The sequence below is a fragment of the Poecilia formosa genome, unplaced genomic scaffold (genome assembly GCF_000485575.1).
Source record: "Poecilia formosa unplaced genomic scaffold, Poecilia_formosa-5.1.2 Scaffold57, whole genome shotgun sequence".
NCBI classification, from domain to species: domain Eukaryota; kingdom Metazoa; phylum Chordata; class Actinopteri; order Cyprinodontiformes; family Poeciliidae; genus Poecilia; species Poecilia formosa.
The window spans coordinates 1,145,530-1,172,722 of NW_006799996.1; the positions used below are offsets into that span (position 1 = coordinate 1,145,530).

Here is a 27,193-nt window from a genome sequence, read left to right on the forward strand (position 1 = left end):
GTATCAGTCCTGATATTGTAAAAAATTCTAGATCGGGTATTAGTGACAATGCCCGATCAATAAGCGCAGATCTATTTAGTCTAATTCTTTGCTTTGTGCTTCCATGTTTTATTATTTATTTTACATTATAGTCAGAATTAACTGCACTTTCTGGACCATTGAAAGAAGGTTTGTTGCATTTTATATTTACATGTTTGACCAAAATAGTCAACCTATTGTTTTATCAGTTTCAGCTTCTTTATTATTTATTTTATATTGTCTGTTCTACTCATGATTGCATAAGTTGAATTGATTAAAGTTGTGCTGTTTTTACAAGTTTAACCAGTTGAGAAGTGTGCTGTACTGGTGCAAAATTATCAAATAAATGTGTATTTCAGTACATTATGTCTGTGTTTATAAAAAGAAACGTTTTAAGTCAATTAAACTGATAATCTGTTTTGGATTGGTGTCAGCCGATACTAAACCTCAGATATCGGTATCAGAAGGGAAAAGAAACGTGGAACCAGTTTCTAGTGCAAATATCTTAGAACAGCTAAAATAAGACAAAACTAACTTACAAGTAACTTTTCAGCAAGATATAGGAGTTAAAATAGATGAAAAAGTATTAGTTCCCCAGGCAGATTATTTCACTTAAAACATCAGAAAAATGTCTTTTTAGAAGTAAAAAACATCTACTGGATTGTATAGACACTTTTAGGAAACAACTTAAGACCCACTTTTTTAAACTTGCTTTTTAGCGTAATACTGTGTGTTATTGTTTTGTATGTTGCTTTTAATTTATTTATTTCTTACACTTTGTGCAGCACTTTGCGACCCTGGTCTGTGAAAAGCGCTATAGAAATAAAGTTTACTTACTTACTTACTACTTTTATGTTTTTCTTTTTATCAATAATCAAGAATTATTGACTTAAAACAAGCTTCTATATCTTGCTGAAAAATTATTTGTAAATTAGTTTTGCCTTATTCAAGGTGACTAACATATCTGCACTAGAAACTAGACAAAAATACTTGGTAAGATTTTGTGTTTTTGCAGTGCAGTCATTTAATTTCAGTGTGTGGACCGAGCTTCTGATTTGAAGCCTGGACTGGGCGAACACGGACCCTGCAGCGGGATGCATCTCTGCTCGGTGTAAAAGACGGTCTGAGCATGGCTTGTCCTGTTCCACTCTGGAGTCAAACATGGAGCCTGAAAGAAGAAACATCAAACTAAGAATTAGCATCCGCGGCTAGCTGCTGGCTGGGAAGAGAAAACGACTAGACGAAGACGGACCTGAGTGTTGTTGTGGGTGTTGTCGCAGCCCGACACCCAGTGGGTTAGTGTTGGAGGTGTTTCCGGTCTCTCCTCTAACTCCGGCAGGTTACACGTCTGTAAGATCTGCTGCGTTCGCTGCTGCCAGTTTAGAGTTCTCTCTACCAGATAGTTCAGGGCGTCGCCCTCCGGCAGACGCACGCCTACGTCGTGCAGGGACGCCAGCAGGGAGAGGACCTTGCTTAGTGGGGGCTTCTCGGACCGCTGGCAGTGCGGACAGAGCCACGGCTGGGTTTCGCGCGACTCGGCCGGGTCCCTGACACACACGCTGTGGAAGGCGTCCCGGCAGAGCTCGCACTGCAGCATGGCTCCCATGGGCGCCTTCTGGCAGAAACACACCTTCAGGTCCATGCAGTCCGCTGTGGGGAGGAGCTTCGACTCGTTCGCCGCCCTGAGACTGAAGAAGGTTTCCATCTCCCTCACGCGCAGCTCCTCCAGAGTCGCCATCTGGTTGATGAAATGAGTCAGTTTTATTTCTGCACAGGTTAAATGTGACTTATTATGCTCCCTTAAATAAGTTAGGCCTATCTATGGCCTATACAAAACATGTCCATTAAAATGTTTGCCCAAAATCATTCTTAGATTAAGAAATGTCAGTCTGGTCAGTTCTGTCTATTTTGAGCCTTTTCAGGGCCTCTGCCACTTTAAATCAGAATAAACTGCTGCTGGCCACGCCGCCCAACTCAAAGTTTCTCATTCAAATGTGAAAATAGCTCCAAACCGAAGCACAATTATACTACCGTACATCTTTGAAAAGCATTAGTAGAGCCTCCAGCACAATCAACAAGAATGCAGCAAGTGGTTTCTGGATGGTAAGTCGACTACAAGACACTTGTCTTTTCCAACAGCCATTATACAGTGGTAAAACCAGCTGAGCTCCACTTGGGTTGCTAGGTAACAGGGCAGTCCCCGTTGAATGTGACTTAACAATAGGGAAGTTTATGAAACGGCTAATTTTCCAGACACCAAAAAACATCAACTTATTCCCAAAAACACAGCAGAGTGTTTTTTTGAAGTGGTAGAAACTGAAAAAGAAGGACAAAAACGCACAAAATGTAAATTTTGTATAATGGATCCCCTTTAAAAATGATATCTGGATTCTGGTTACTGGGAAATGGACCCAAAATTAAGCCACAAATCTTTTCTTTACGTTCCACAAGGAGACAAGAAATCATTTGATTAAAATTAAACCTGTAATCAGCTTAGATAATATTCTGAATGTTCAACTAATATTCAGAAAACTCAAGGAGAACTGGAGATGGGTTTGTTTAGTTTTATTGTACTGATGCTTCTTTTGCTAAAAGAAATCAGTCGCACACAGGCTTTAGTGTGATTAGCAATTAATGATGAAAAAAATTTCACATTCTGCATTTGTTTTCATTTAAGAATCTATAAGAGGAAGAAGAGAGACACCAGACCCAACAGTGCAGGTGATCTGAAGCGAGTTGTCAAAGCAGTCTGGGCCTCCATTACACCTCAGCTGAACCACAGGCTGATCTCTTCCATGCCACGCAGCATGAATGCAGTAACTCATACAAAAGGAGCCCAACCGACTGCCTCTGCTGCAGCGTACATGGGCAAACCTTTCAGAAAAGCTACTGTTATATTCTGCTTTTCTGAGAAACGGAATGTCGAGTTTTTATTGGCTTTAAGCTATAGTCATCAAAATGAATAAAAATAAACACTTAAAATATTTAGCTCTGTGTGTAATGCTCTATATAATAGAAGAATTGAACTTTTAAACAACTTCCAAGTGATTTCCTGTACTCACTGCAGAGGTAGAGTCCTGGGTCTCTGAAAGAGCTTTCTCCACATCGCTGAGAGAGTTCAGTCGTGTGGGCTTCTTTTTGTTATTTTTCAGGGATTCTTTCCCCTTCTTGGCCTTCCTCTTCGGAGAACCGACAGCTCCAGCTTCAAATCTTGGACACAGGACCTGCATTAAAGCAACATAAATAGCTAAACATTAAAGCTGATGACTCAAATAATAAATACCTCTGTTGTTTTTAACTTACTCTGCAAAAACACAAAATCTTACCAAGTATTTTTGGTTTAGTTTCTAATATAAATATTGAAATAAGGCAAAAACAAGTAACTTTTCTAGGAGCTTGTTTTAATAAAAATAATTTCTTAATATTGAAGAAAATGTGTTAGTTCTGCTGGCAGATTATTTCAATTCTAACATGGGGAAACTATCTTATTATAAATTAAATAATCTGCCAGTGGAAGTAGAACTTTTAGCCTTTAATATGGGAAAAAATGGGTAACACATTATTTGACAAGTTGTGAATAAGACTGACATGAGAGACTGTCATAAACATGACATAACACCTGTTATAAACATGAAGGAGACTTTATGAATGCTTATGACTGTTGTCATGAAGTGTCATTTGGTAAATAATGACACTTTTAATGCAAAGTTGACACTTTTAATTGACTTTTATAGGAAATATTAATGGAACTTTGCATTAAAAGTGTCCTTATTTACTGAATGACACTTCATGACAACAGATGTAAACATTTATGAGGACTCCTTCATGTTCATGACAGTCTCGTGTCAGTCTTATGCACACCCCATCAAATAAAATGTTACCAAAACAGTCTTGGTCTACCGGCTGATTATGTCACTAATTAAAAAAAAAACGTATTTGTCATTATGAATGAATTATTTAGCTCTTAAATCTTGCTGAAAAGTAACTTGTAATTTAGTTTTGTCTTATTCCTAAACTAAACCAAAGATCCTTGGTAATATTTTGTGTCTATGGCTCTTCCACAGGCTCAGATCACAAATTTCAAACCTCATTCAGCCACCGTCTGACAGATTTTAAATACGGACATGTTTCAGTAAAATGTGGTAGATAAAGAAAACATCTGTGTCGATTTATGATCTGTACAATAATACCTCCAGCAACGTAAGAGTCGAGTCCTTCAGAAGGAAAGTTGCGGCTGCAGATTCTTTCCACTTCTGCACGTCTGCCATCAGAGACTCCAGCCGATCCAACGGCTCCAGCTGCACTTGGATGGCTTGTCCTCGTAGCAGCATGTCGGAGAGGCTGTCCGCCACCAAAACGCAGCCGCTGGCCTGAAGGAAGCACAACTTCTGAGTGGGAAACTCAGAGTTTCAACACTTTTCCCACAGTAAAATTCAAACACTTCTCAAGCATTTTCAAGGTAAGTTTTCAAACTTTTCCAGCACCAAACTTTGGAGATAAAAAAACAAACAAATGAACTTCAATTCATTATTACATGACATCATTTACCAATGTTATTAAAAATGTCTTGTGATAGTATTCCACATTCTACAGCAGGGACAATGTAAACTAAAATATGACAAGCATAATATCACAAAATGATATTATGTTCTATTCATCTGACTAATCCGAGAACAAAACACTCATTTAACAAAAAAAAATCTCAAAATTTAAATAACGGTCCTTCACTTAAAACATATAAGCCAACATCTATTTCAATTACACAGATCAATAAGTCACTGATTATTACTTTCCAGCTCAAACTAAGCAAAGAAAAATATAAAAAGAAAGTTACAAAAAATTATTTAAAAATATTCTTGCCAAGTTTTCTCACATTTAACAAATAGAAACAGTTTCGGTAATTCCAACTAACCTAAAACAAGAAAAGTTTAATCTGATTTAACTTCACACAGAGTGAAAAAAATGTGTGTGTGTCTTTTTATTCAGTGTGTAAAAATACCTGAGTTCAACTGTAAGTAACATTTTCTAAGTTAGGCTTTTAATCTAACATATGAAACACTTTGCAAACCTTGAAAACACTCAAATGAAATTCAAATATTTTCAAGGATTTCCTCACCTGACGCTCCTCGGCTTCCTGGAGCCACTCCCGTGCTTTTCTGATGGTGTCTTTCAGCAGCAGACAGTTCGGGAGGTGAGCTGGGATGACGGAGGCCTTTTCAGCCGCAGCGCTCAGAGTCTCTATGGAGTGGGGCGGCCTGGATATAATACATCACGATTTCAGTCAGATTATTTAGCAGCAGACGATTTGAATGAATCTGTTTATAAGATTCTTACAAATAAACGGAAAAGGTGCTGCAAACACAGTTTAAAACCTGAGATTTTTGTTGTTAAACTTTTGAATAGTTGTTTTGTTCCAGGAATTATGTATCTTTAAAAAGAAATTGTGCATTTTTCGACATTAGATTAATGGAGAAGCGGCTGCAGCCGTGCATCAGGTGGTGCTGCGCTCACCTGGCCTTCAGCAGGCTGCTCGCCTTCTCCTCCCAGTGCTCCGAAAGAGTGAGCTGCTCCTGCAGGCGTGCCATGGCTTTCTCCACGGACGGATGAGGCGCCAAGCCAACTCCTTGGTCGATGAGTCTCCTCATGGCCTCCAGGGTGAGCGTGTTGGGCTGGGCGCTGGCCAGCTGCACGGCCTCCAGCCACCTGGCCTGCTCCAGCCGCTCCCGGAGCTGGAGCAGCTCTGGCAGGTCCACATCGAAATCGAAGCTGACGTCCAGGAGGCTCTGGATCTCTGCAACGCTGGGAGACTCCTCCATCAGGACCTTCTCGCTGTGCTGCTGGAAGTCTTCGATCCGATTCAAGAGTTCCTACATGAAAAGAAACATTAATTACTTTGCCTTTCAACATTTGCTTAATGCTACACACACACACACCCCCACACACCCCCACACACACACACCCACACACACACAGTAGTGTACAATAGTAGTACTTTGTTTAATTTTTTTTTTGTTTATTAATTTTCCAGGGGACTCAGGCCCCCTGCAGCCCCCTCTTGCAGCCGTCACTGTTGCCACTTCTCAGAAATCAGAAAGTGCTTCATAAAAGTATTTATCCCCATTAAACTTCCTTCATATTTTGTCACAAACTTCAATGTATTTTATTAGGATCTTATGTAACAAACACAAAGTGGTCAGTAATTTAGAAAATTAAAAAATGAAAAGTGTTATATGTATTTGCATTGACCCCTTCAGTCTGATACCCCAAGATAAAACTCAACCTAAACCACAGAGGAGAGAAAACTTTACAATCCAAAGAGCCATTTTTACTAAAGGTGGGCAGATCTATCCAAAATATCAATAAAATTAATTTTGTATCAGTATAAAATCAATGATTTAGTTTCAGATTCACTGTTTTGTGTTGTAGTTTCTAAACTTTACCCCCCCAAAAAATGTTTTGATTTGCTCTAAAATGTTTATTTTTTCCACAATTGTTTTAGAAAAAAATTACATAAAATCCCTCAAAAAAGGAAAAATTAATTTGTGATGTTAATGTAAAAAAACTCCAAAATGTTCCTCTTCCTTTCCGTACCTTGAGCTGAGGCGCCTGCGGGAGGCTGCAGCACAGGTTGTACAGCTGCCTCACAAAGGAGCTGAGCTCTTCCACCGTCAGCTGGCTGCGAGACTTTCCACTCCCGCACCGATACCTGGAACAACGGGGAGACTCACCCTGATGATGCCGACACACCGGAACAAACATCTAAAAACAAATTTAACCTTTATAACGATGTTACCTGGTCTGCTTCTTGCCGTTCAGCAGCTGCTGAGCCACCGAGGCGCATTTCTCTGCGTCTTGTGTGACGAGACGCAGCCGCCGCAGCAGGTCGTTGTCGGGGAACAGTCTGGTCTCTGACTCAGTGAGAAGAGAGCGGAAGACGGGCAGACCTGAGGAGAGAACGACGGGTCAGACGCCGTCTGATTAACGCCTTCACAACCCAACACTGAAATGACGAAGGAAACACAGCTAAGGGTTGTGGACTAAAAACTTTATCGAGATATTTTCTGGGACTATTTTGAGGATAAAAGCGAAATAAGAACTATTTATTACTTCTTTTTTTAAGAAACTTTATGGCTGTGGCTGCATGACACAGGAAACAAAAATACTGATATTTAAAAAACATTCACATTTGTAAATTGCGTCTTTAGGACATCAGTCACATAAACAAAAGTGTGATCTGCATCACTAACTTGCACACAGTAGACGCATTTAATCACATTTTCACATTTATTGATATTTATCATTGAACTAACAGAGGAGAAAACACACTGCAAAATCACAAAATCTTACCATTTCTTAGTCTAGGTTTTAGTGCAAATATCCTAATGCTCTTGAAGTAAGACAAAGCTAACCTCTTAAAGCTTGAATGCACTGTGGAAAAAATGCAGCTAATTTAGATAATTAACACAAACAGCAGATATCAAACCTAAATATTTACGACTACTGCTTCACTTATTTAACGTTTTGTTTTACTCACCTTTTTTCTTCTCCAGTTTGGCCTCCAGAGTCTGAGTGACACGAGAGGCCCATTCGTCATAGAGCTCTGCTCGCTGCTTCACGGCGTTCATCATGGGGAACAGGTCATCCATAGTGTATCTGTAGCTGCAGGAGCAAACACAATGCCACATTTAGCTCTGGAACCGCAGCAGCTTCACAATGCAGCAACTTTTAGAGGAAAATATACATCTAAGGCAGTGGGTTTTAAAGTGCGGCCACCAGGGGGCGCTAGGGAGGACAAATAAAAATTAAATGACTTTTAAAAAATAAAATGTAATCTGTTTTTCTATCATTATTGTAAAATATTATTTAAATAACTTGTTAGAATGTTGATCATCTTTCTGAAATGGAAAAGTTTCTGTAAAGTAAAAAGGCAGAAGGAACCGTCCAGCAGCCATGCTGCAGAAAACACAACAACTGTGGAGATTAAACAAAATTTGATGGGATGAATATAAAATATTCCATATTTTTTATAATAAAAAGAGGGGATTATGGTGGAAAAATTTTAAATATGTAATATATTGTAACATAAACCTGATAAATACATCTCCACCTCAAACCTCATCAAAACTAAAATCAGAAGGGATGAAGAAGCACATATGCACAGCAAAAACACAAAATCTTACTAAGTATTTTTGTCTAGTTACAAGTGTAAATACCTTAATACAATCGAAATAAAACAAAACTGACTTGTAAGTCAATTTTCAGCAAGATATAAGAGCTTGTTTTAAGTAATTCCTTTAACATTGATGAAAAAGTTCTAGTTCTACTGGCAGATTATTTCACTTATAACAAAACATTTCTCCAGTGTTTTAAGTGAGATAATCTACAAAAGGAACTAGTACTTTTTCATCTACATTAAGGAATTGTTGTGATAAAACAAGCTCTTATATCTTGCTAAAAAGGTAACATGTAAGTTAGTTTTGTCAAATTTCAAATAAACTAAGATATTTGCACTAAAAACCAGACCAAAAATACTTGGTAAGATTTTGTGTTTTTGAAGTGCACTAAATGAACTAAAGTGAATAAAAGGGGAAAAAAAAAACATCCTAAAAGTTGATGTTTCTTTAGATATGTTGTAGTATTTTCTGGGTTTGCTGAGGGCCAGAAGCTAACAAAGCATTGAAACGTTTGGGAACCTCCTGATCTAAGCTGCGGTTTCATTAGGAGGACAGATCACCTGAAGAAGAGTGCTAACAGCGATGCTAACGCTCAGAGAGAAGAAGCTTTTCCAGCAGTTCTTACTTGAGAGTGTAGTTGGAGACGTGGCAGGAGCAGAGGCTGTTGATGTGGTAGAGACAGACCAGCACACCTGGGCTGCAGGGGCAGGTGATGGCGGAAAGGTAGCAGGTGGTCCTGCACTTGGCACACTGACGCTCGTCATCTTGGAGGTGATCATATTTTGCCTCCTTGCAGTTCACCACCCCCTAATGGTGTTTAAAAAAACCCCCAACAGAATATGATTTTTACATTTTTCATTTTAGGAAATATTTATTTTTGTAAGAAAACTTAGAGATTTCTGTAAATCTGTAAAGTTTTATGGAAAATGTGAACCACTTTACCATCTTCTTGACTTTGTCCCTCAGTTCCTGCTCCTCTTTGATCATAAGGGCCATGTCCTTGTGAACGGCCGAGGCCAGAACCACGTTGAGCGTTTCTGCTTTGGTGGCCATGTTGCACACCATCTCATCGTGGGAGAAGACGTTGTACCGATGCAGCAGACGGTAGTGATCCACACACTGCCTACCCAGGGGCATCTGGACACACAACCACAAAAAAACAAACAGGTTCCAATAATAAGCCAATGGGCAGTAACTAGCTGCATTTACTCAGTTACATTTATTTTAGGAAAAATTTATTTTTAGGCCTATCTTTACTTCACTGCACTTTTGACTTTTACTTGAGTAATTTTATTATGAAGTACTGAGTATTTACTTGAGTAAAATTTATGGATTCTCTCCTAATGAATGAAAAACTAACATGTTTTAACCAAAAATCCACCAGACACAGAGACACACCTGCAGTTTGTGTTGAAGTTTAATAAGTTTTATATTGAAAGAAACTGATTTAGAAAAAAAATGATTTTGCCTGATTTAGTTAGTTTTTGTTATTTACATGAATTATTGTCATTTTCATCCTTAAAATACCAAAATTTCCACATAACTGAATTTTGATCCATCTGATGTAATTTTTAAATGTTAAATTATTGATAATTTGATCAGTAACTCAGTACTTGAGTTGACCTTTTACCAAATACTTTTTTATTTGAGTAAAAATATGTTGAAGTAGCGCTACTTTTACTTGAGAACAACTTTTGAGTACTTTGCCAACTTCTGCTGCAAGGTTACACAGGTATGCCATAAATAACTGACTGATTGTTTTCTTTTTTTTCCTGTTTTGACCCTACACACGTTCTCTATCAGATTGACTTTGACTAGGCCACTCCAGAAAATCCACCATGTTGTCTTTAAGGTTGAAGTTTTCCTTTTATTTCTATTGTTTTTGTTTTGAAAAATAAGTATTTCTGAGTAAAGCTACATACCCAGTCCACGGTGCAGAAGTTGACCGCCTCAGCGAAGTTAAAGCCCTGATTAAAGCCGCTGTGATACGCTCTGGGAAACGTGATGACGAACTCTCCGGCGCACTGGTTGGTTCTGTAGATCTACAGCAGAGAGACGAGTTGTTGGTTTTTATTCGGGAGATGTGAAACAGACCGAGGTGATGACTGAAGCAGCGGGTACCGGGACGCCGTGCGCCATCAGCGTGTTGGGGTTCATGATGGTGACCAGCTGGTGCAGCAGGTCTGGCTGGGACTCAAACAGCTCTGGAGCCAGTTTCTTCATCACCTTCTCCAGCTGCTCGGCAGCAAAACCAGGAGCACCATACCAGGTCTTTGGTTCGCCCCTAAAAATGAACAACAGCATCACAAATAAAGCAGAAACAAGGAAACTACACTGCAAAAACACATATGTCAGATGGTCTGTCTAATTTCAAGTGTAAATATGTCAGAAACAAAACTAACTTAATGGTAACTTTTCAGTCGTTTTTTAAATATATTGATAAAAAAGAACTTGTTCCACTGGCAGATTATTTTCCCATGTTATCAGTGAAATAATCTCCCAGTGGACCTACTGCTTTTTTATATATCAATACAAAGGAATTATTTACTCAGACTTACACTTTTCAGCAAGACGCTGGAGTTGATTTGAGTAAATAATCTCTTAATATTGGTGAAAGAGTTTTTGTTCTGCTGGTGAACAAGGACCAGGCACTGCACTGTTACCTAGCAACCCCAGTCAAGTCCAGCCCGTCACCTAGCAACCCAGTTCTAGTTCCTCGGGCAGATTATTTCACTCATAACAAAACATTTTCCCATGTTATAACTGAAATAATGTGCCAGTGGAACTAGTGCTTTTTTTAGTTACTTGTTTGTTTGTCTTATTTCAAGTGTACTAACATACTTGCACAAGAAACTAGACAAAATAATTCTTGATTTGGTGATATTTTTTTTGCAGTGTGTGTCCCTTGTTCTACACACTTGAATTAAATGATTACACTACAAAGACACAAAATTTTAGTCTAATTTTTCTGTCTAATTTCTTGTGCAGTAAAAAACAACAACTTACAAGTAACTTTTCAGCACATTTTGAGTCAATAGTTCCTTAATGATGATAAAAAATGCCAGTTCTACTGACAGATTATTTCAATTGTAACGTGGAAAAAGGTCTTGTTATAAGTGCAATAAGACATTTATCATCAAAATTAAGAAATTATTGACTTTAAAAAAACCTCTTACTTCTTGCTGAAAAGTTACTTGTACTTTAGTTTTGTTTAATGTCAATATACTAACATATTTGCACTATAATCTAGACGAAAAAATATTTAGTGACATTTTGTGTTTTTGCAGTGTGTCAGGAATGTGCTTATCTTCTGTCCAATAAAGTTAGGATTGAAATTTTATTTCTTTTTATTGATACTTGTAAACAGTGCTGCCAGGTCCCGCTTTAAAAAGTGACTATAGATTTCAATAAGTGTTTTATCTGGGTAAATAAGAGTTATTATTATCATTATTACTTGGTTCAATGTTAAGTTTGGGGTATTTTCAGATATTTGACTCCCGAAAAAAAAACAAAAAACTATTCAATAATTTATTTTAACAACATCTCATCTGTGTTTTCAGCAAAGTTCTGAGTTTCCTTTATCAAACTGTGTTTGTGTTTCTGCAGTGTATTCCTGTATTTGTACCAGTGCAGGTAATTGATGGAGTAGCTCCAGTGATCCTCAATGTGCCAGCAGAAGGAGGAGAAGCACATGCCAACATAAAGCCAGGGCAGCGTCATTCCGCAGATGTCAGCTGTCACATGAGTCAGAACCGACGGGTTCATCATCGCCAGATTGTTCAGATTCCAGCCACATTTGAGGTATTTCTGCAGAAGACGAAAAACACAATGAATGTGATGCTGCAATAAATCCACCTCTTCGTAATAAATTGGATTAAAGCAGAGGAATGCAGTCAAAACTGATCACAGTTCCTCTGACATAGAGAGAATACCTCATCTGCTGGGGAAACCTTAAATTTTCCATTTGGGATGGGGAATCCGCTCCCAAACTCCTTGGAGGCGATATCAGCTCCGTACTCCACGGTGACGTCCTCCTCGATGGCTCCAACCAGGCGCCAGAACTCTTTCTCCACCAGCTCCATGGGTACCATCTGTCACCAGCACCAGGGGGATGAAATTTGAATTTAAAAAGGCTTAAAGCAACACAGACGAGGATGTTACTGTAGGAAAATACACAACTTACATGAACCGGCATGTTGAAGTAGTCGGATTTGAATGCATCTGCCATTTGGCCGAACGCACGCAGAGAATAGTCCCTGTGTGCCTGTTCGAATCCGAACGCCTCGTGAGGTTTGCTGCATTCCTGCAGGTGCAATTAAATACCGGTTTTATGTTTACATCCCAAATATGTAACACAGCAATGGTCTATTTTCTAGTGCAAATATTTTATTACACCTGAAATAAGACAAAAGCACCATACATGTAACTTTTAAGGAAGATGTAGGACTTTATTCTAAGTCAATAATCCCTTAAAGTTGAAGAAAAAGTCCTAGTCGTCTCGTTGTAAGTGAAATAATCAGTTAATTCTTTCAATACTTTTTATCAATACCTGGGAATCAATAACTTAAAACAAGCTCCTATGTTTTGCTGGAAATCTACTTGAAAGTTATTTTGTCTTATTTCAAGTGCAATAAGATGAATGAGAAACTAGATCAAAAATACTTGGTAAGATTTTGTGTTTTTGCAGTGAAACTAAGGCTGAATCAGAGTTCGTTCACTTTTCCCCTCAGTAAAATTCAAGAACTTTTCAAACATTTTCAAGGTAAGTTTTGAACATTTTCCAGCATTACACTTTTGTATTGTGCTGTTACTAATCATGTCTTGTGATAATATCTGACATGATACAGCAGGGACAATGTAACAAAATGTTATGCCTCACATAAATTAATTTTGACCGTTATAACTGAGCTAAAACAAGATAAGTTTAGACTAATTTCACTTCAGACAGTGAGAGAAAAAAAGTGTTTTTTAATAAGTATATGAAAATGCTGTAAATAATGGCTTTGAAATTTAGGATATTCAAACATTTGGACTGCATTTTAAAACTGTGCAGTCAGTTGTTTAGGGCTGCAAATGTTACATAATCATTTGAAAAAAAAAATACAGATAAATATATCTTATAGAAAAGTCAAAATTCTTGTTTGGCTCAAAATCTAAGGCTGATTTTAAAAAATACACACAGTTTCCAAAAAGATCTAAATAAGTATAACTGGTTGTTTTGGAGTCATTCTTTTGAGGATATTTAGTGAAATTATTCCATCAAAAATATCTGAAAAACAGCTAAAACCTGCATTTTTTTAATCAAATATCCTTTAAATCCATCAGTTGGTTCTTTATTACTTTTGCCTCCTAACATATAAACATGTTGCTGTATAAAAAAGTAACTTTATCTTATATTTCCCCTTTGCTTCAGGTCTGTTCTATGTAAACAGTGTAGTGACATCATGTGCCATTTGTGTCACCTGAGCCAGACACTTGGGGCACCTCCAGTCTCCTTTGGGGACGTCGTGCAGCGGGGGGATCAGACAGAAGGTGTGGTAGCTGTCGTCACAGCCGTCACACAGCAGCAGCCGGTCCTCGTCGCCTCCACTGCCACACACCAGACACACAACCAGATCCACCTGGGAGACAAAGGCAGATATATCAACTGGAAACAACAACAAAAACAAACGTCTGCTGAACCTTAAGCAGGCTTTTCAGAGGCGAGACATTACAGAGTTTACTTTGATCCATTCAGATCCACAGAGGCTGAAAGCCAGAAGGTTTGAAACATCTCACTGTTTTTACATGGAAATTCTGAACATCTGAGCAGATCAGCTGCACAATGGGACGATTTTAAGAGATCTACATGTAATTCACCCTATGGTCAAAGTTCACATAAATAAACGAAAGGACAGACGGACGGTCCATCCGTCCATGTCTTCATGGACAATGGTACAATGATGATTGGCCTTTTATCCATCATTTTAATTGTGACATTTCCAAACCAGAACTGTTGAATCTCTGACTTTGGAAACTATGACAGAATATGTATATCTTTAGAGGAATAATAGTGAACGTCTCCTTCATGAGGCGGCTGATGAACGCTGATATCCGACGTTCAACTGAAGCTTTCATCATCATCATCATCAATTATTCAGCGATTGAACTTCTCTAGACTGAGGATGTTTCTACTTACTGGACTCGGAAGAATGAGAGGAATCATCTTCTTGTAGCGAGACTTGAATTTGTCTGCTTCGATTATTGGTTCCTTAAACTCGACTGGTTCCTGTTTCACTAGAATGGGAATCGGTTTTTCTGCAAGGCAGTAAGAAACCTCAACGTTACAATGAGCAGCTTTTATATTTTATATACAAATTCAATTTGTATATAACTTAAAATCTGGCAAAATGCTCTTTAGATATACTTTCTTAGTGTGTATGTCTATTTCGTAGTAAATTATGTTGATCCTGCTACATTTTGGGAAGTAGAAGTTCCCTGTCAGTCATTTCTGAATGTTCTTGTCAAACATAATCATATTTAATCCTGGGTTCGTACACTTTTCCTACAGTAAAATTCAAGCACTTTTCAAGGTAAGTTTTCAAACTTTTCCAGCATCAAACCATGGAGATAAAAGCAATACAAATATTCTAATCTTAAATGTTGAAGTTTCATTAGCTGGAAGCAGAATGTCATCATGAATAACAGAGATAAAGCTTTATGTAATTTTTTCTACATTATGTGTTTCACTTTGTGATGGAGTTACTGGAAAAAGCTAACTATTAAATAATCTAATTTATTGAATATGACTATAGAACAGATGTTTTTTATATAAAAGGTTTGTTTTTTTACATATTTGTTAAAACTGTTGTAACAGTTTAACATGAGACAGATAATCTGTGAAAAGATCCACCTCCTCCCTGAAATGCTCCGCTCCTGACCAAAAACAACCAATCAGAGCAAAGAGGAGGGTCTTAGCGCTGTCAATCAAACTCATGTAGTCGCTGCTAATTATGCTAATGGTGGAGAAACAACTTATAGTTACAGGTAAACTGTTTATCTCACATCATCAGTGGCCATGCTAACTAGCTGTAGCATTCATGACAGGCTATGCTAGCTATAACTGGTTGTTTCTAGATTGCACTGGGAGCACTGGGAGCAGGCAGAGGAGCTTATCTGTCTCATAACATACAGTCACGACATAGTGACAGTTTTAACAAACGTGTGAAGGACATATTTTATTTTATAAAAAATGTTACAAACTGCAGCTGTAAATCGGTTACATAGTTTACTTTTTGCTGTTTGAGACGAAGAGTCTGACCTGGTTCCTGCTTTACAACAATAGAACCCATCCTCCTCCTCAGATTGGGCTTGCTATCCCCCGTCTCACCTGGCTCGGTCTTCACACAGGTAGTCTGCACCGGCACAGAACAAAAAGTGAAACTACAGGCAACCTCAAACAGTAAAAGACACTGTGAAGTTATTCTTGGAACCTGCGGTGAAAAGTGAAGCCGCAGCGACTCTCACCTCGATCTTCATGCGCTTGGCTCGGCGAGCGCTGGGGCAAACATCAGGCAGGGGGGCCGGCGCTCTCTGAACCGCCTCCTGCAGCTTGGGTTCGTCGACGCTCATCTCCTCCGCCAACTGGTCGGGTTTCTGGACACACTGAGGGAAACAGAGTCGGTTTAAAACCCAAACCTGCTGGCTATGAGCAGGGATTTGCATGTTTGAGAGGAAATACCTGCAAATACAGATATGAGGAAGTTATAAATACGGACAGAATGGGACACAAGTCTGAAGATACCAGGAGGATATCGCTGATATGAGTCTATGCACTGCAAAAAGACAAAACCTTACCGAGAAGTTTTGGACCAGTTTCTAGTTCAACTATCTCAGTACACTCAAAATAATACAAAACTAATTTACAAGTAACTTTTCAGCAAGAAATAAGAGTTTGCTTTAGTAAAAATACTAGTTTCACTGGCAGATTACTTTATTTATAACATGGGAAAATGTCTAGTCATAATAGAAATAATCTGCTGGTGAAACTAATACTTTTTTAATCAATATTAAGAAATTATTAGCTTAAAACAAAATCATATATCTTGCTTTAAATCTATGCATATTTTTTTAATTCAAGTGTTCAAAGATATTTTAACTAGAAACTAAACCAAAACTACTTAAGATTTTGTGTTTTTGCAGTGAATGATATGATTTTACATTGTGATACTTAAAAAGCCAATTATTGAAGGTACTTGTGACAGGATAAATCAATTTTATTGATTAGTTAATTTTTTGATTTATAAAGATTTAATTTTGGGAAAATCTGGATATTTTTTCCACCAATGCTCTCCTGGGGTTTCCATAGTTCAGAGGGCAGCCATCTTGTTTCACAGCTTCTATTTATTTGAACCTTGAATTCATGTCAACTCTACCATAATATATTACATACACACTACAATGTTTCTTACAATTATGAGAATAAAGTCACAATATTACAAAAATAAAGTTGTACAGCAATTAAGTCTAAATAAAGAGTCAATATAACCATAAAAAAGTTGTGGTATAAGGAGAATTAAGTAATTTTATGAGAACTCCAACACGGAAAATAACAAAAAATATAAATGAGGAATGCTGGGCATCTTGTGAAGTTATACTTTGGTATCGGTTTTACAAATAAGGAAATGTTTTATTACATCAGCATCAAATTATCATCAGTAGCAGGACTTTAAAACTGAGGTGATCACATCAGATCCTGATAACTAGAAGGAAGCCTTTTCTAATCAAAACGACCTTTTCTCTTAACTTCAAGACGTTCTTCTAAAAATGTCTTTATTTCACTAATATTATGGTTATATTCTCTTAAATTAACATTTATTCTCGTAGCCTGGTTGTACAACTCATAGAAGGGATGATTGAAATAAAATCCACTTTTTGAAGAATTTTGTTTTTAGTAAAGAAAGTGACTTTAAAAATTGGAGATTTTACTTGAAAGCCATGTCGCTTATCATATCAGGTACTAAATTACGTGGTATTTGGCTGTGCAGCCAGAAGACAATAAGGCCAAAAGAAGGATGTGATTAATGAGAGTTTGTCAGCTAAAACAAGACAAACACGTCAGATCTAAAATAATTTCAGGCTTGTGCTGAGGCCTGCTGCGCCTGCTGTTTAACTTCTGAGGTTTAATAAGTAACAATGGAGGACAAATGGTTCAAACAGCGCTCAGCCAAACAAGATGAAATATTAACTTCTGGAAATTTAAATATGAAATTGCAGCAAAAACAAAGGATTCACACAGATGAGCTTTTCACATTTTGTGACTCTACAACCTCAGAGTTCAATACATTTTAAGTAATAAAAATATAAGTATTACGTTACAAACTGCAAAAACACAAAATCTAACCAAGTATTTTTGGTCTAGTTTCTGGTGCAAATATTTTAGTAAACTTTAAAAAAGAGACACTAACTTTATAAAAGTAACTGTTCAGTATGTTTTAAGTAAATAATTCCTTAATATTGATGAAGAAGTATTTGTTTTCTTGGCAGATTATTTCACTTACAACATAGGAAAATGTCTTGTTATAAGTGAATAATCTGCCAATGGAACTAGAACTTTTTCATTAAAATTAAGCAATTAGTGATTTAAAACAAGCTTCTATGTCTTGCAGAAAAGTTACACATTTGAAATAAGACAAAACTAAGATATTTGTACTAGAAACTAGACAAAAATACTTGGTTAGATTTTGTGTTTCTGCTCTGTATGAATGATCAGGGATTGCAGAAACTCTTAAATGCACCAATCTGATGGTTGAATAAGCTAAATAACAGATAAAGATCAACAAATATATTTTATTATTGACCCCACATGTGTATTTACTCAATAATTTAGCAGATAAAAGGTTTGTTTTACTTAAAATGTTAATTTTGTCTGGAAAAAACCACTGTACTGAACCCCATTGAAAACCTCCTGGTTATTACACCAGATATTGGTTTCTAAACTCTTCCCGAGTTAAAACATTAGTGTTGTTGTTTCTAAATGAAAATGAACTTGATTCCTTTACTTTATTTGAGGTCTGAAAGCACTGCATCTTTTTCATTATTTTGATCATTTCTCTAATAAATACTAAATTTCACAGAAATGTTGTCAGTAGTTTATAGAATAAAAGACCAACATTCATTTTTACGTTTAAAACGCAATTAACTCAAAATTTAAATCAAGTCCCACCGCCACATTAAATGCAGTTAAAACACACTGAGGTTTGAAACATGAGAAGTTCAACAGGTGTGAATACTTTTGCAAGTCATTGTACATTATGGGCTCCAGCTCCACTGCAGGTTCAGACAATAGGTGGACGGATGAATGGATTTTATATTAACTGATATCTCAGCGTCTTTTTGTGCTTTCAAACAGTAAAACTCCTCCTCTTTTGTCTGTAAGAGTCAAGAACTCCACAAAGTTTTAACTTCTGACCTTATTTCTGCCTGGCACAGAAACAAAACCACAGCTGGATGCACGTGGTAACACCGAGGTAAGTTGAGAGCAAATACAGCCGAGTCAAGCTGGAAGTATGGCACAATGGCCACCTACCCACCCACACAGCACATGCATTTTGGTTCATTTCAAGCTTTAGCAGCTTCGCAATCGTCACTCAAACGTACCTTTTCAAGGTCAGGATCAGCCTCCAAACGCATCAGTTTGGAAGCTGGTTCTTGTGCCTGAGGCAAAAGAGAGCTTTGGTAATAAAACATTTTAGAGTGGCCTGACCAAGCGGCCACACAGAACCAATTCAAGAACAATATCACAGAAGCTCTCTTTGTTTTTTACAGTGCAAATGCAGTTAAAGTCACAAGAAGACACTAAACTATAACAAGAGGCTCCAGCGGCAGAGTGTACTGGTTCCTGCACTCTGAACTAATTATATTTACACAGAGAAGGAAAAAAAAAACAATTTCTGTCACATTAGATTTACTCCACATGTTCTCTTTATATGTAGTTTAATGTTGATACATAAAAGGTGGAGAAATTATGGTAGGAAGCAGATTTTTAGGTAGGATGATTAAAAAGACGGACATTAAATCAGATTAAACTGATTTTACAACAGGAGATTTAACACTGGAAGTGGAAAACATTTTAAATATCCAAAATAAATAAACGAAACAACAATTAAAATTAATATGAAGTCTCTGTAAACAAAATTGTCCTTCAAAAAAATGGCTAGTTGAGACCAAAACACCAGACTGAAGACTTTCGTCATCCAGTTTTTGGTAGAAAGAGAGAGAAAAGAGAAAAGCAATAACTTACGCAAATGGAAGTGATTGACTTTGTCTTAATTTATCATGTAATTAATTGATTTATTGCGACAGATCTAAGCGTTTGTACACTTTTCCCGCAGTAAAATTCAAGCATTTTCCAAAAAAATGTCCAGTTTTCTAACATTTCCAAAGCAAGATTTTGGAGTTAAAAATAAAACAAATAAACTAAAGAAGACTGTTTCAGTTATTCTAGATCAGGGGTAAAGTAAACTGAAATATAACAAAATTTTATGTCACATAACTGACATAAAACTGTGATTTTAACTGACCTAAAAACAAGAGAAGCAGAAGAAGTCTGACTTAACTTCAGACATTCATATTACATGTATGAAAATATCTGGTTTCAACTGTAAGTAATGTTTTCCAAATTTAGACTTTTAATCAAACGTAAGATTACACTTTAGTACAAAACTGTGCAGTTTGAATATGAAGCACTTTCAAGGATTTATACAGAAATCAAGCACTTTAAAAACCTTGAAAAAATAAATTGAAGTTCAAACACTTTCATGCCCCCTGTTCATAAATCAGACTAGAACTTAAAAACTGTATTTTAGGTTTAAAATTAAACTGAATGTGACTTCTTAAATTTATCTGAGGGTCACAATGAGAGTGCAGGGACTTGAGAAGTTAGGTGAATGGTCGACCTCTGCAGTCAGAGCCTTCTTGACTAATTATCTACACTTTTACTAAGAAACCAAAAACTTAGTAATGCAGAATTCAAAATTATCTTTAGAAAAACAATATCATATATTTTTCTCCAAAGCAAATCACACAGAAATCTTTTGCACGGCGGTTTGGTTTCTGCTCGTTTCATTTTTTTTGTTGTTTTTCATTTTTTTCACAAACAGCATCATTTCAGATGATGACTGCAGATTGCTGTCATGCCGATACATGCGTGCAACTCACCAGCAGGTTAGCTCCGTTCTGAAAAAGATTGTAGGGATAGAGGATTCTTTCGTAATGCCCTCGCAGGTGTGAGCCGACGGCTTTGCCAGGAGAGAAGCCCATTTGAACTGCGATCTTGGTCCACCGCCTGTCCTGGCAGACGATGTCAAATCCCCCCTCGTCTGCAACGAGCTGAAACGGCACAGAGTCACGTCAGCGGAGTCTGTTTCTGAACTCTATGAGACATATCTGTCTGTGAATAATGAGAGGTGGAAATAATGCACCTTGTTTAGCTTATATAAATCCAAGATCTTCCTCTCCACATGAGGGATCTTCAGGGTGCATCCCTGCAAATCCCAGAATTTGGCAATCTGGTCCAAAAAGTTGAGCTTGACCCTCGTCTGTGCCTATAAACAAAAACAAACAAACAAAAAAACAAAAATAAATATTTATTTCCTCCAAAATCACAGCGTGGTGACCTAAAGTATCTTTTTTTTTATTATTAAAAAGCATCATCCTCTTACCAAAAAGTGTTACCTCATGCTAAAAAACATTCATAAAGTACCTAGAATCTAAATATAAACAAATGAATAAAAAACAAAAAGATGCAGATAATAGTAAAATCACATCCGACATAATCTGATAAACAAAACTCACCTCCAGCTCATTGAGCCGCTGGATGCGAGGGACAAAGTGAAGCTTGTCAACATCGCAGGCAAATGGTGGCTGCCAGTCCTGAAGAGCAACGACACATAAAGGAACATGGAGGTCATGATAGCTGGCAGGCTGCAGACGGGATCCACCCTGTCATCTCTACACCCAGCCCAACAAAACTGTGCCTTAAATATATTTATGCTATTAAGAAAGAGGCAACTTTTGAATTTGCTCTGAATATCAAACTTAAAGGAATGTTACGCTAAACTCTAACGATAGGCTTGTTTTGGATTTAAATAATCATATAGACAAAAATATTGATTGTTTACTGGTTATTTCAGCTGATAGAGAACATAAGCAGTACTAATCGCCTAACACACTTTATTTCTGTCAAACTTGTCCAGACCATTAAACAAACATAACCTGAATAAATACAAAATGCAGTTTTTAAAACAGAATTTCATTAATTAAAATGACTAAAGCTACATGAATCAACCAGGCCTGATTAGGGTTAAATGTGCACATTTAGGAAATTACTTAACTGAACCTGTCTAGAAACATGAAGTAGGCTAAAAGACGTCAAGAAGCATGCCTCAGTCAAAACAGATTTAAGAGCAGATGATTGTCTGGGGAAGGTCAAAAGGTCGTTTCTAAGGTTTTGGAGCTCCAGTGATTCTCAGTGAGAGTCATTATCGACAAATGAAGGAAACGTGAAGCCCTTCCAGAGGTGACCAGCCTATAAAAACTGCTCCGAGGGCAAGCATTGACTCAACCAGGAAGTCGCAAAAGAACGAAAAACTACATCTAAAAAAACAGTGCAGGCCTCACCTGCCTCGGTCAAGGTCAGAGTTCACGATTTAACAATAAGAGTGAAAGAGAGAGAGGGAGAGAGAGAGAGAGAGAAATAAAGAGACTGCTGGAGTGCAGGGAATAATTTTAGTGGACTGATGAGACAAAAGTAAAACATTCTGGAAGGTTTATATCCCATTTACATATGGAATAAAACTAACAATATTTCAGAAAAACCTTCAGACAGTCATGCATGGTGGTGGTAGTGTAATGCTCTGGAACTATCAAGTGTAATGACTTGCTATAGGAAAACCTTACTCGCCTTAAGCAGAGGTACTTGGAAAATATTTACTTTTAGGAGTCGTTTTACAGCTATGTATGTTTTACGTAATATTATGAAGAATTAATACAGTAACTTGAGTAAAATCTCAGGATACTGTACCCAGTGACAGTAACTTCACTGAATGAAGAATAAACATATTCTAACTAAAAATGCACCAGATGCAAACCTACAGTTTACGTCAAAGTGAGACCTCCTGTTTGTACACAAGCTTTGTTATCCAAACGTTATTTAGAGGCCAAGTGAAAACTGGAAGTATTTGACCTCATTCAAACATTAATATTCATTACATACTGTAAATATTAGTTTCATAAGTTTTATACTGAAATATATTTATTTGTAAAAGTGTTTAATCAGCTTGAATCTGTAATAGTTATCTGTATGTTTTCCCTTTTAGGCTTTAAAACATCAGAATTTACACATAACTAAACTTTTTTCTGTCTCATTACATAATTTAAGTATAAAATCAAATGCTATGATCAGTTAATAATAATAGTACATTATATTTGTAGATGCCTTTCTCAACACTCAAGGTCACCTCAAGTACACACTGCATTTCAAATGAAAATTTTATTTGACTAAATACTTTCTTACTCTTACCTGAATATTTTCTTGAAAGCTGCTTTTTACTTTTACTTTAGTAAAAATATGCTGAAGTAGTGTTACTCTTACTTGAGTACAGTTTTTGGGCACTTTGCTCACCTCTGCTTGTAGAAAAGTGAGACTTCCAGCTGCTTCCTTTCACATTCACTTTATTTTACACAACATAATGTTGTCATAAAGACTGTTCTGGTGAAAAAAAGAAATGCTACTTTTACTTGAGAACAATTTTTGGGTCTTCTACTCGCCTCTTACTTGATTTATGCAGCAGAACAATGAGTAAAAGCACATGGCCAAGGCTAGCACTGAATGGCTAAACAAAAACATAGCTAAAGTTATGTAGCAGGTGAGTCAAATCGCAGACTTATATCTGATTGAGATGCTGTGCCATGATTTTAAACAAGTTGTTCAATTCTTTGAAACTTTCTGGTGTGGCTAAATTAAGACAATTCACAAAAGAAGAATGGGGCAATATACATAGTTGTCACCAGATTATTTGGATTAGTGAGTGACTACGTTTTTTCACAAAGGTTCAGAATGGTACATAAAGCTTAAATGATACCTTAACTTGAAAACCCACATGTTTTATTTACTCAGCTGATTTTTGACTGGTGTTAAAATCTGCTTAAATGGGACAAAAACAATAAAAACGTAAGAAGTCTGTACAGGAGGATATACTTTCTCACAACCCTGTAGATCATTTTGTAATGTAAACACTTCTTTTTTAAAAAAAAAAGAAGAAGAAGGGGGTCAAAAACACCCAAAGTAACAAAATGAGCCCCAAGTACTTTGCTTTAAGTCTGTGGCCAACATCCCCCACTGACAGACAAAATGGCCAGATGGAAGACTCAACTCAATAGTCCAGCTTACCACAAAGCCAACATGGAGGACAACACCCTTCAACACAGGCTCATACATGAACCCTGGCTGATTATGTGGTTGCTCATATTATCATAGCCTGCATCAATAAAAATGTTTAGCAACATTGCGTTTTTAGCAATACTTCAAAGGTCATAACTTCATTTAGGAGAAAGGACTTTTTTCCTCCACTTTTTAAAAATCCATACTTAACAAGAACATCTTACATAACAGTTAAAAATGCGTATATATTAACGTGTGTATGAAAAATTGAACACACTCTGCGTCGCGTTTTTATTAGAAAGTGACCATAAAAGTGATGGGACTCACTCTGTGGATGCTCTTCAACTAAATAAATTAATAATTATGAAAGTCAGCTTCATGGCTTTAGGGCCATTAAAAGGACAAACACGGTAAAAGATGAAGCTTAATGTCATTTATTTTATTTTTTATCATCCGCATTTTCTTGCTATGCTTTCAGGAGCCGAATAGCTTCCGCATAGCTGCTGGTGTCAAAGCTGATAGCCTCATTATGACAGGTATAGCTAAGGTTAGCCTGCCAGCAGAGAGGATCAATGACCGGACCACCACCGAGGCTTTATTGACCTCCGACTATGATCCGGATTTAACACTCCGCAACAAACACACAACTGCTAGTACACCTCAACTAGATCAGTATATTTGGGTTAAATACAGGGTAAATGAGAAGAAGCTAACGGTTGCAGCACAAAGAATGAGGACCGCGGTGTGTATCCGCCATGTTGAACAGTCCCTTTAAATCCTAGCGCTCGTTCCATCTAAAGCCGAACTAACTCAGCATCCGCGCCCTCAAAAACCGAATAAAACAACTCGGCGCACTCACCGGCGGCGGCCGGACTTTGCAGATCCCCGTCCTCTCTGCGATGGGCCGGATCTTGTTGATGAAAGCATATGGATCTCGAAATTCTTCCCAGCTGGGCTCGAAGACCGGGCACTCCGGGGGAGGCTTGAACTCGTCCGGCCGAAGCAGGCTCATGGTCGTTCGGGGACCCAGCGGAGTTGTGACTCAGGGGATCGGCGTGCTGCGGTCGGGCTGAAGGTGTTTTGTTTTTGTTTTTTCTTTTTTTTTTTTTTNAATTTTTGTTCCGGTTATTCACCAGTCACAGTCGGCCTGCAGCGCGTCGACATCAACACGAGAGGAGGCAGATTATGCTCTCACACACATCTAACCGAAACACATACACACACATCCACGCACAGTCAAGAGAATGTTCCAAGGCAGTGAGCACGTCCGCCTAAAAAACTAGTCACCGCACGGTTCTACGTGATGCTCGGCAGATACATCACTCTCTGCAGACTTACACTGTAATAACTGCTGTATACGGGTGTTTAATTGTTTTGTATTGAACTTCCTTAAAAGATTTTTGACTTTATTCGTTTTAAATAGAAGTAATGGAAAAGAATACATCCGATTGTTTAATAGAAATGCGATGAAATTAAGGACTTTTATTAGGCTCATAACGCATTAGGCAACACCCAAAAGTGAAACAAACGATCCAGTTACAAAGTCCTAAAAAGTTACAAATAAAAATATTATTAAAAACAACGTCTGATTAAATAAGGTAATCAAATCAGTTTCGAAATAACTTTGTTAAAAGCAATGAAATTAAAGTTGTTTTAGTTTGAAACCCACCCACCCATACCAAAAGATTTCAGTTTGAACACTTCTCTTATTTCATTATTAGCATTCTTCACTAATATAAAGTGCCTTGCTCGTCCTTCTTACAATTAAAAAGAGGACAATCTTAAAAGTGTGGTGTGCATCTTTTGGGCTACTGTCCTGGACCCAAGTTAGATTGTTCGGAGTTTCTGTAAACATAGATTATTAAGTGCAGGAGGTCATGACTTTATGTAATATTCTTTCAAATATGGATATTTTCATCAACTGTAAGCATAATATCATCATAATTAAGAAAAATAAAGGTATGAAAGAAGCATCTTTATGTTTAATTAACCTATGTTTCACTTATTGAAACGAGTTACTGAAATAAATGAACTTTTCAGTAATATTCTAATTCATTAGAAATGTTACCTGATGTGTCTATCTTCACATCCGCTCTGATATGGAAACTGGTTTCCTATCCCTGTTATAAAACATTCCCAAAGCATGATGCTACCGCCACCATGTTTCACTGTGGTACTCAGCTTTTCTCTCATCAGGTTAGATCACTTTCTTCCACATGCTTGTTGAGTCTTATGCATGGATTGTAGGAAACTGATTACTTTGTTAAAAAAAAGTCCAATTGTAAACATAGATGATGATATTATATATTAAATTCATTCTTTTATTCAGTAGTAGGCCCTATTTGTGAACATAAACCACATGTAAATGAGTCAGTAACAATAAAATGTTATTTTTTTATTATGAATTAGTCCAGTGGTTTTATTACTGCGTAATAAAAAAATAGGTTTAATTGAAAATATGCATCATGGCTTTACTGTACTTTCACTTTTAAAACATAGACATCCTTTAAGATGTGTTCATATGACCTTAGCACTTCAGATGAATATTTTTACACATAATTTTTTTACTTGGATACAGTTTGTATGGTAGACTGTTTCTTGTGGATTCTTGATTTTCCTCATTACACGATCAGCCAACCAGGCGACGCCTTTTTATGAGTGTAAAATCTATGCAATACACCAGCTGATGTAACGACTCCCAACTTTTCCTCCACTCCGTCAATAACCTGAACCTGACAGCTGGTGGCAACACACAGTAATGGCATATCGATTCATAAAGAGAGGTAAATAAAACACATGGATTGGGATAAAAGTAATTTGAATAATAAAAAAGATGTTATATGTTTACATTCTCGCGGATGGATCTTGAGCAGGTGACACCTCAGAGGCTGGCCGGGACTCGTTGTTTAAATAGCCAACGTGGGAAGTTTGATTGGTTGTTCCTCACAAACGGTTGGGAACATCTGCCGCCGAACAGCAGAACAACCACAGACATGTTTTTCAGTTGCAAAGCAGTTGGTTGGCTTAAACACACCGTAACGTAAACAAAATATTTAATAAATATTCACAAGACTTCCTGTAATTTGACAGGACTTTCTTTTTGTGTGTGTCATTTGATTAAAAATAAAAAAGTTTATAATGCGGAGTTTAAAAGAATCACCAAACTGATTGAACATATCAAAGGAATCAGTTCAGTGAATTCAGCCGGTCTCTTCCTGTCCTTTCAGACTGACTCCATTATGTTCAGGTCAGAGCTCACCATCTGCTGGTGCTCATTGTTCTACTTTTTGACAAAAACATTTACTACTTCTTCCTTTGGCTGTTCTCTTACGGAGTTGCCTCCATCTCTCCCCATCTCCAGAAAACAGCCTCTGTCACATCTGTCCTCTTTCACCACAAAAACCTTTTATTTTTTCTGCTTTTGGTGGTCTGCACAAGCACATTCCTGACTTGAAACTTTAATTTACCCTTCAAACATTATGTCTTTTTGTTGGTCATCTCCAAACCATATACAGCAACCGATCTCACCATTTTAACTAATGAACTGGACTTCTGTCAACCATCTCCATACATATTGTGA

The 27,193-nt window shown here is 37.3% G+C and overlaps 1 protein-coding gene across 2 annotated transcripts in view; it reads right to left on the minus strand.

Moving 5' to 3' along the window:
• Positions 1–24,855, minus strand: part of kdm5bb (lysine demethylase 5Bb) — a 28,391-nt gene extending 3,536 nt beyond the window's left edge. Inside the window, exons 1-25 of one of the 2 annotated variants that reach the window (XM_007553578.2) lie at positions 24,473–24,855; positions 21,027–21,104; positions 20,654–20,776; positions 20,391–20,561; positions 18,831–18,887; positions 15,699–15,836; positions 15,493–15,586; positions 14,371–14,489; positions 13,655–13,813; positions 12,376–12,495; positions 12,125–12,283; positions 11,818–11,999; positions 10,314–10,476; positions 10,115–10,234; positions 9,135–9,329; positions 8,818–8,999; positions 7,553–7,677; positions 6,812–6,962; positions 6,610–6,724; positions 5,530–5,885; positions 5,135–5,273; positions 4,209–4,388; positions 3,081–3,242; positions 1,271–1,756; positions 1,102–1,186 (exon numbers count right to left, since the gene is read on the minus strand). In XM_007553578.2, the coding sequence (XP_007553640.1) occupies positions 1,102–1,186; positions 1,271–1,756; positions 3,081–3,242; positions 4,209–4,388; positions 5,135–5,273; positions 5,530–5,885; positions 6,610–6,724; positions 6,812–6,962; positions 7,553–7,677; positions 8,818–8,999; positions 9,135–9,329; positions 10,115–10,234; positions 10,314–10,476; positions 11,818–11,999; positions 12,125–12,283; positions 12,376–12,495; positions 13,655–13,813; positions 14,371–14,489; positions 15,493–15,586; positions 15,699–15,836; positions 18,831–18,887; positions 20,391–20,561; positions 20,654–20,776; positions 21,027–21,104; positions 24,473–24,625 (4,012 nt within the window). In that variant the 5' untranslated portion in view covers positions 24,626–24,855. The remainder of the gene's footprint in view (positions 1–1,101; positions 1,187–1,270; positions 1,757–3,080; positions 3,243–4,208; positions 4,389–5,134; positions 5,274–5,529; positions 5,886–6,609; positions 6,725–6,811; positions 6,963–7,552; positions 7,678–8,817; positions 9,000–9,134; positions 9,330–10,114; positions 10,235–10,313; positions 10,477–11,817; positions 12,000–12,124; positions 12,284–12,375; positions 12,496–13,654; positions 13,814–14,370; positions 14,490–15,492; positions 15,587–15,698; positions 15,837–18,830; positions 18,888–20,390; positions 20,562–20,653; positions 20,777–21,026; positions 21,105–24,472) is intronic. The other variant, XM_007553579.2, reaches the window with a different exon arrangement.
• Positions 24,856–27,193: the final 2,338 nt, after the last annotated feature.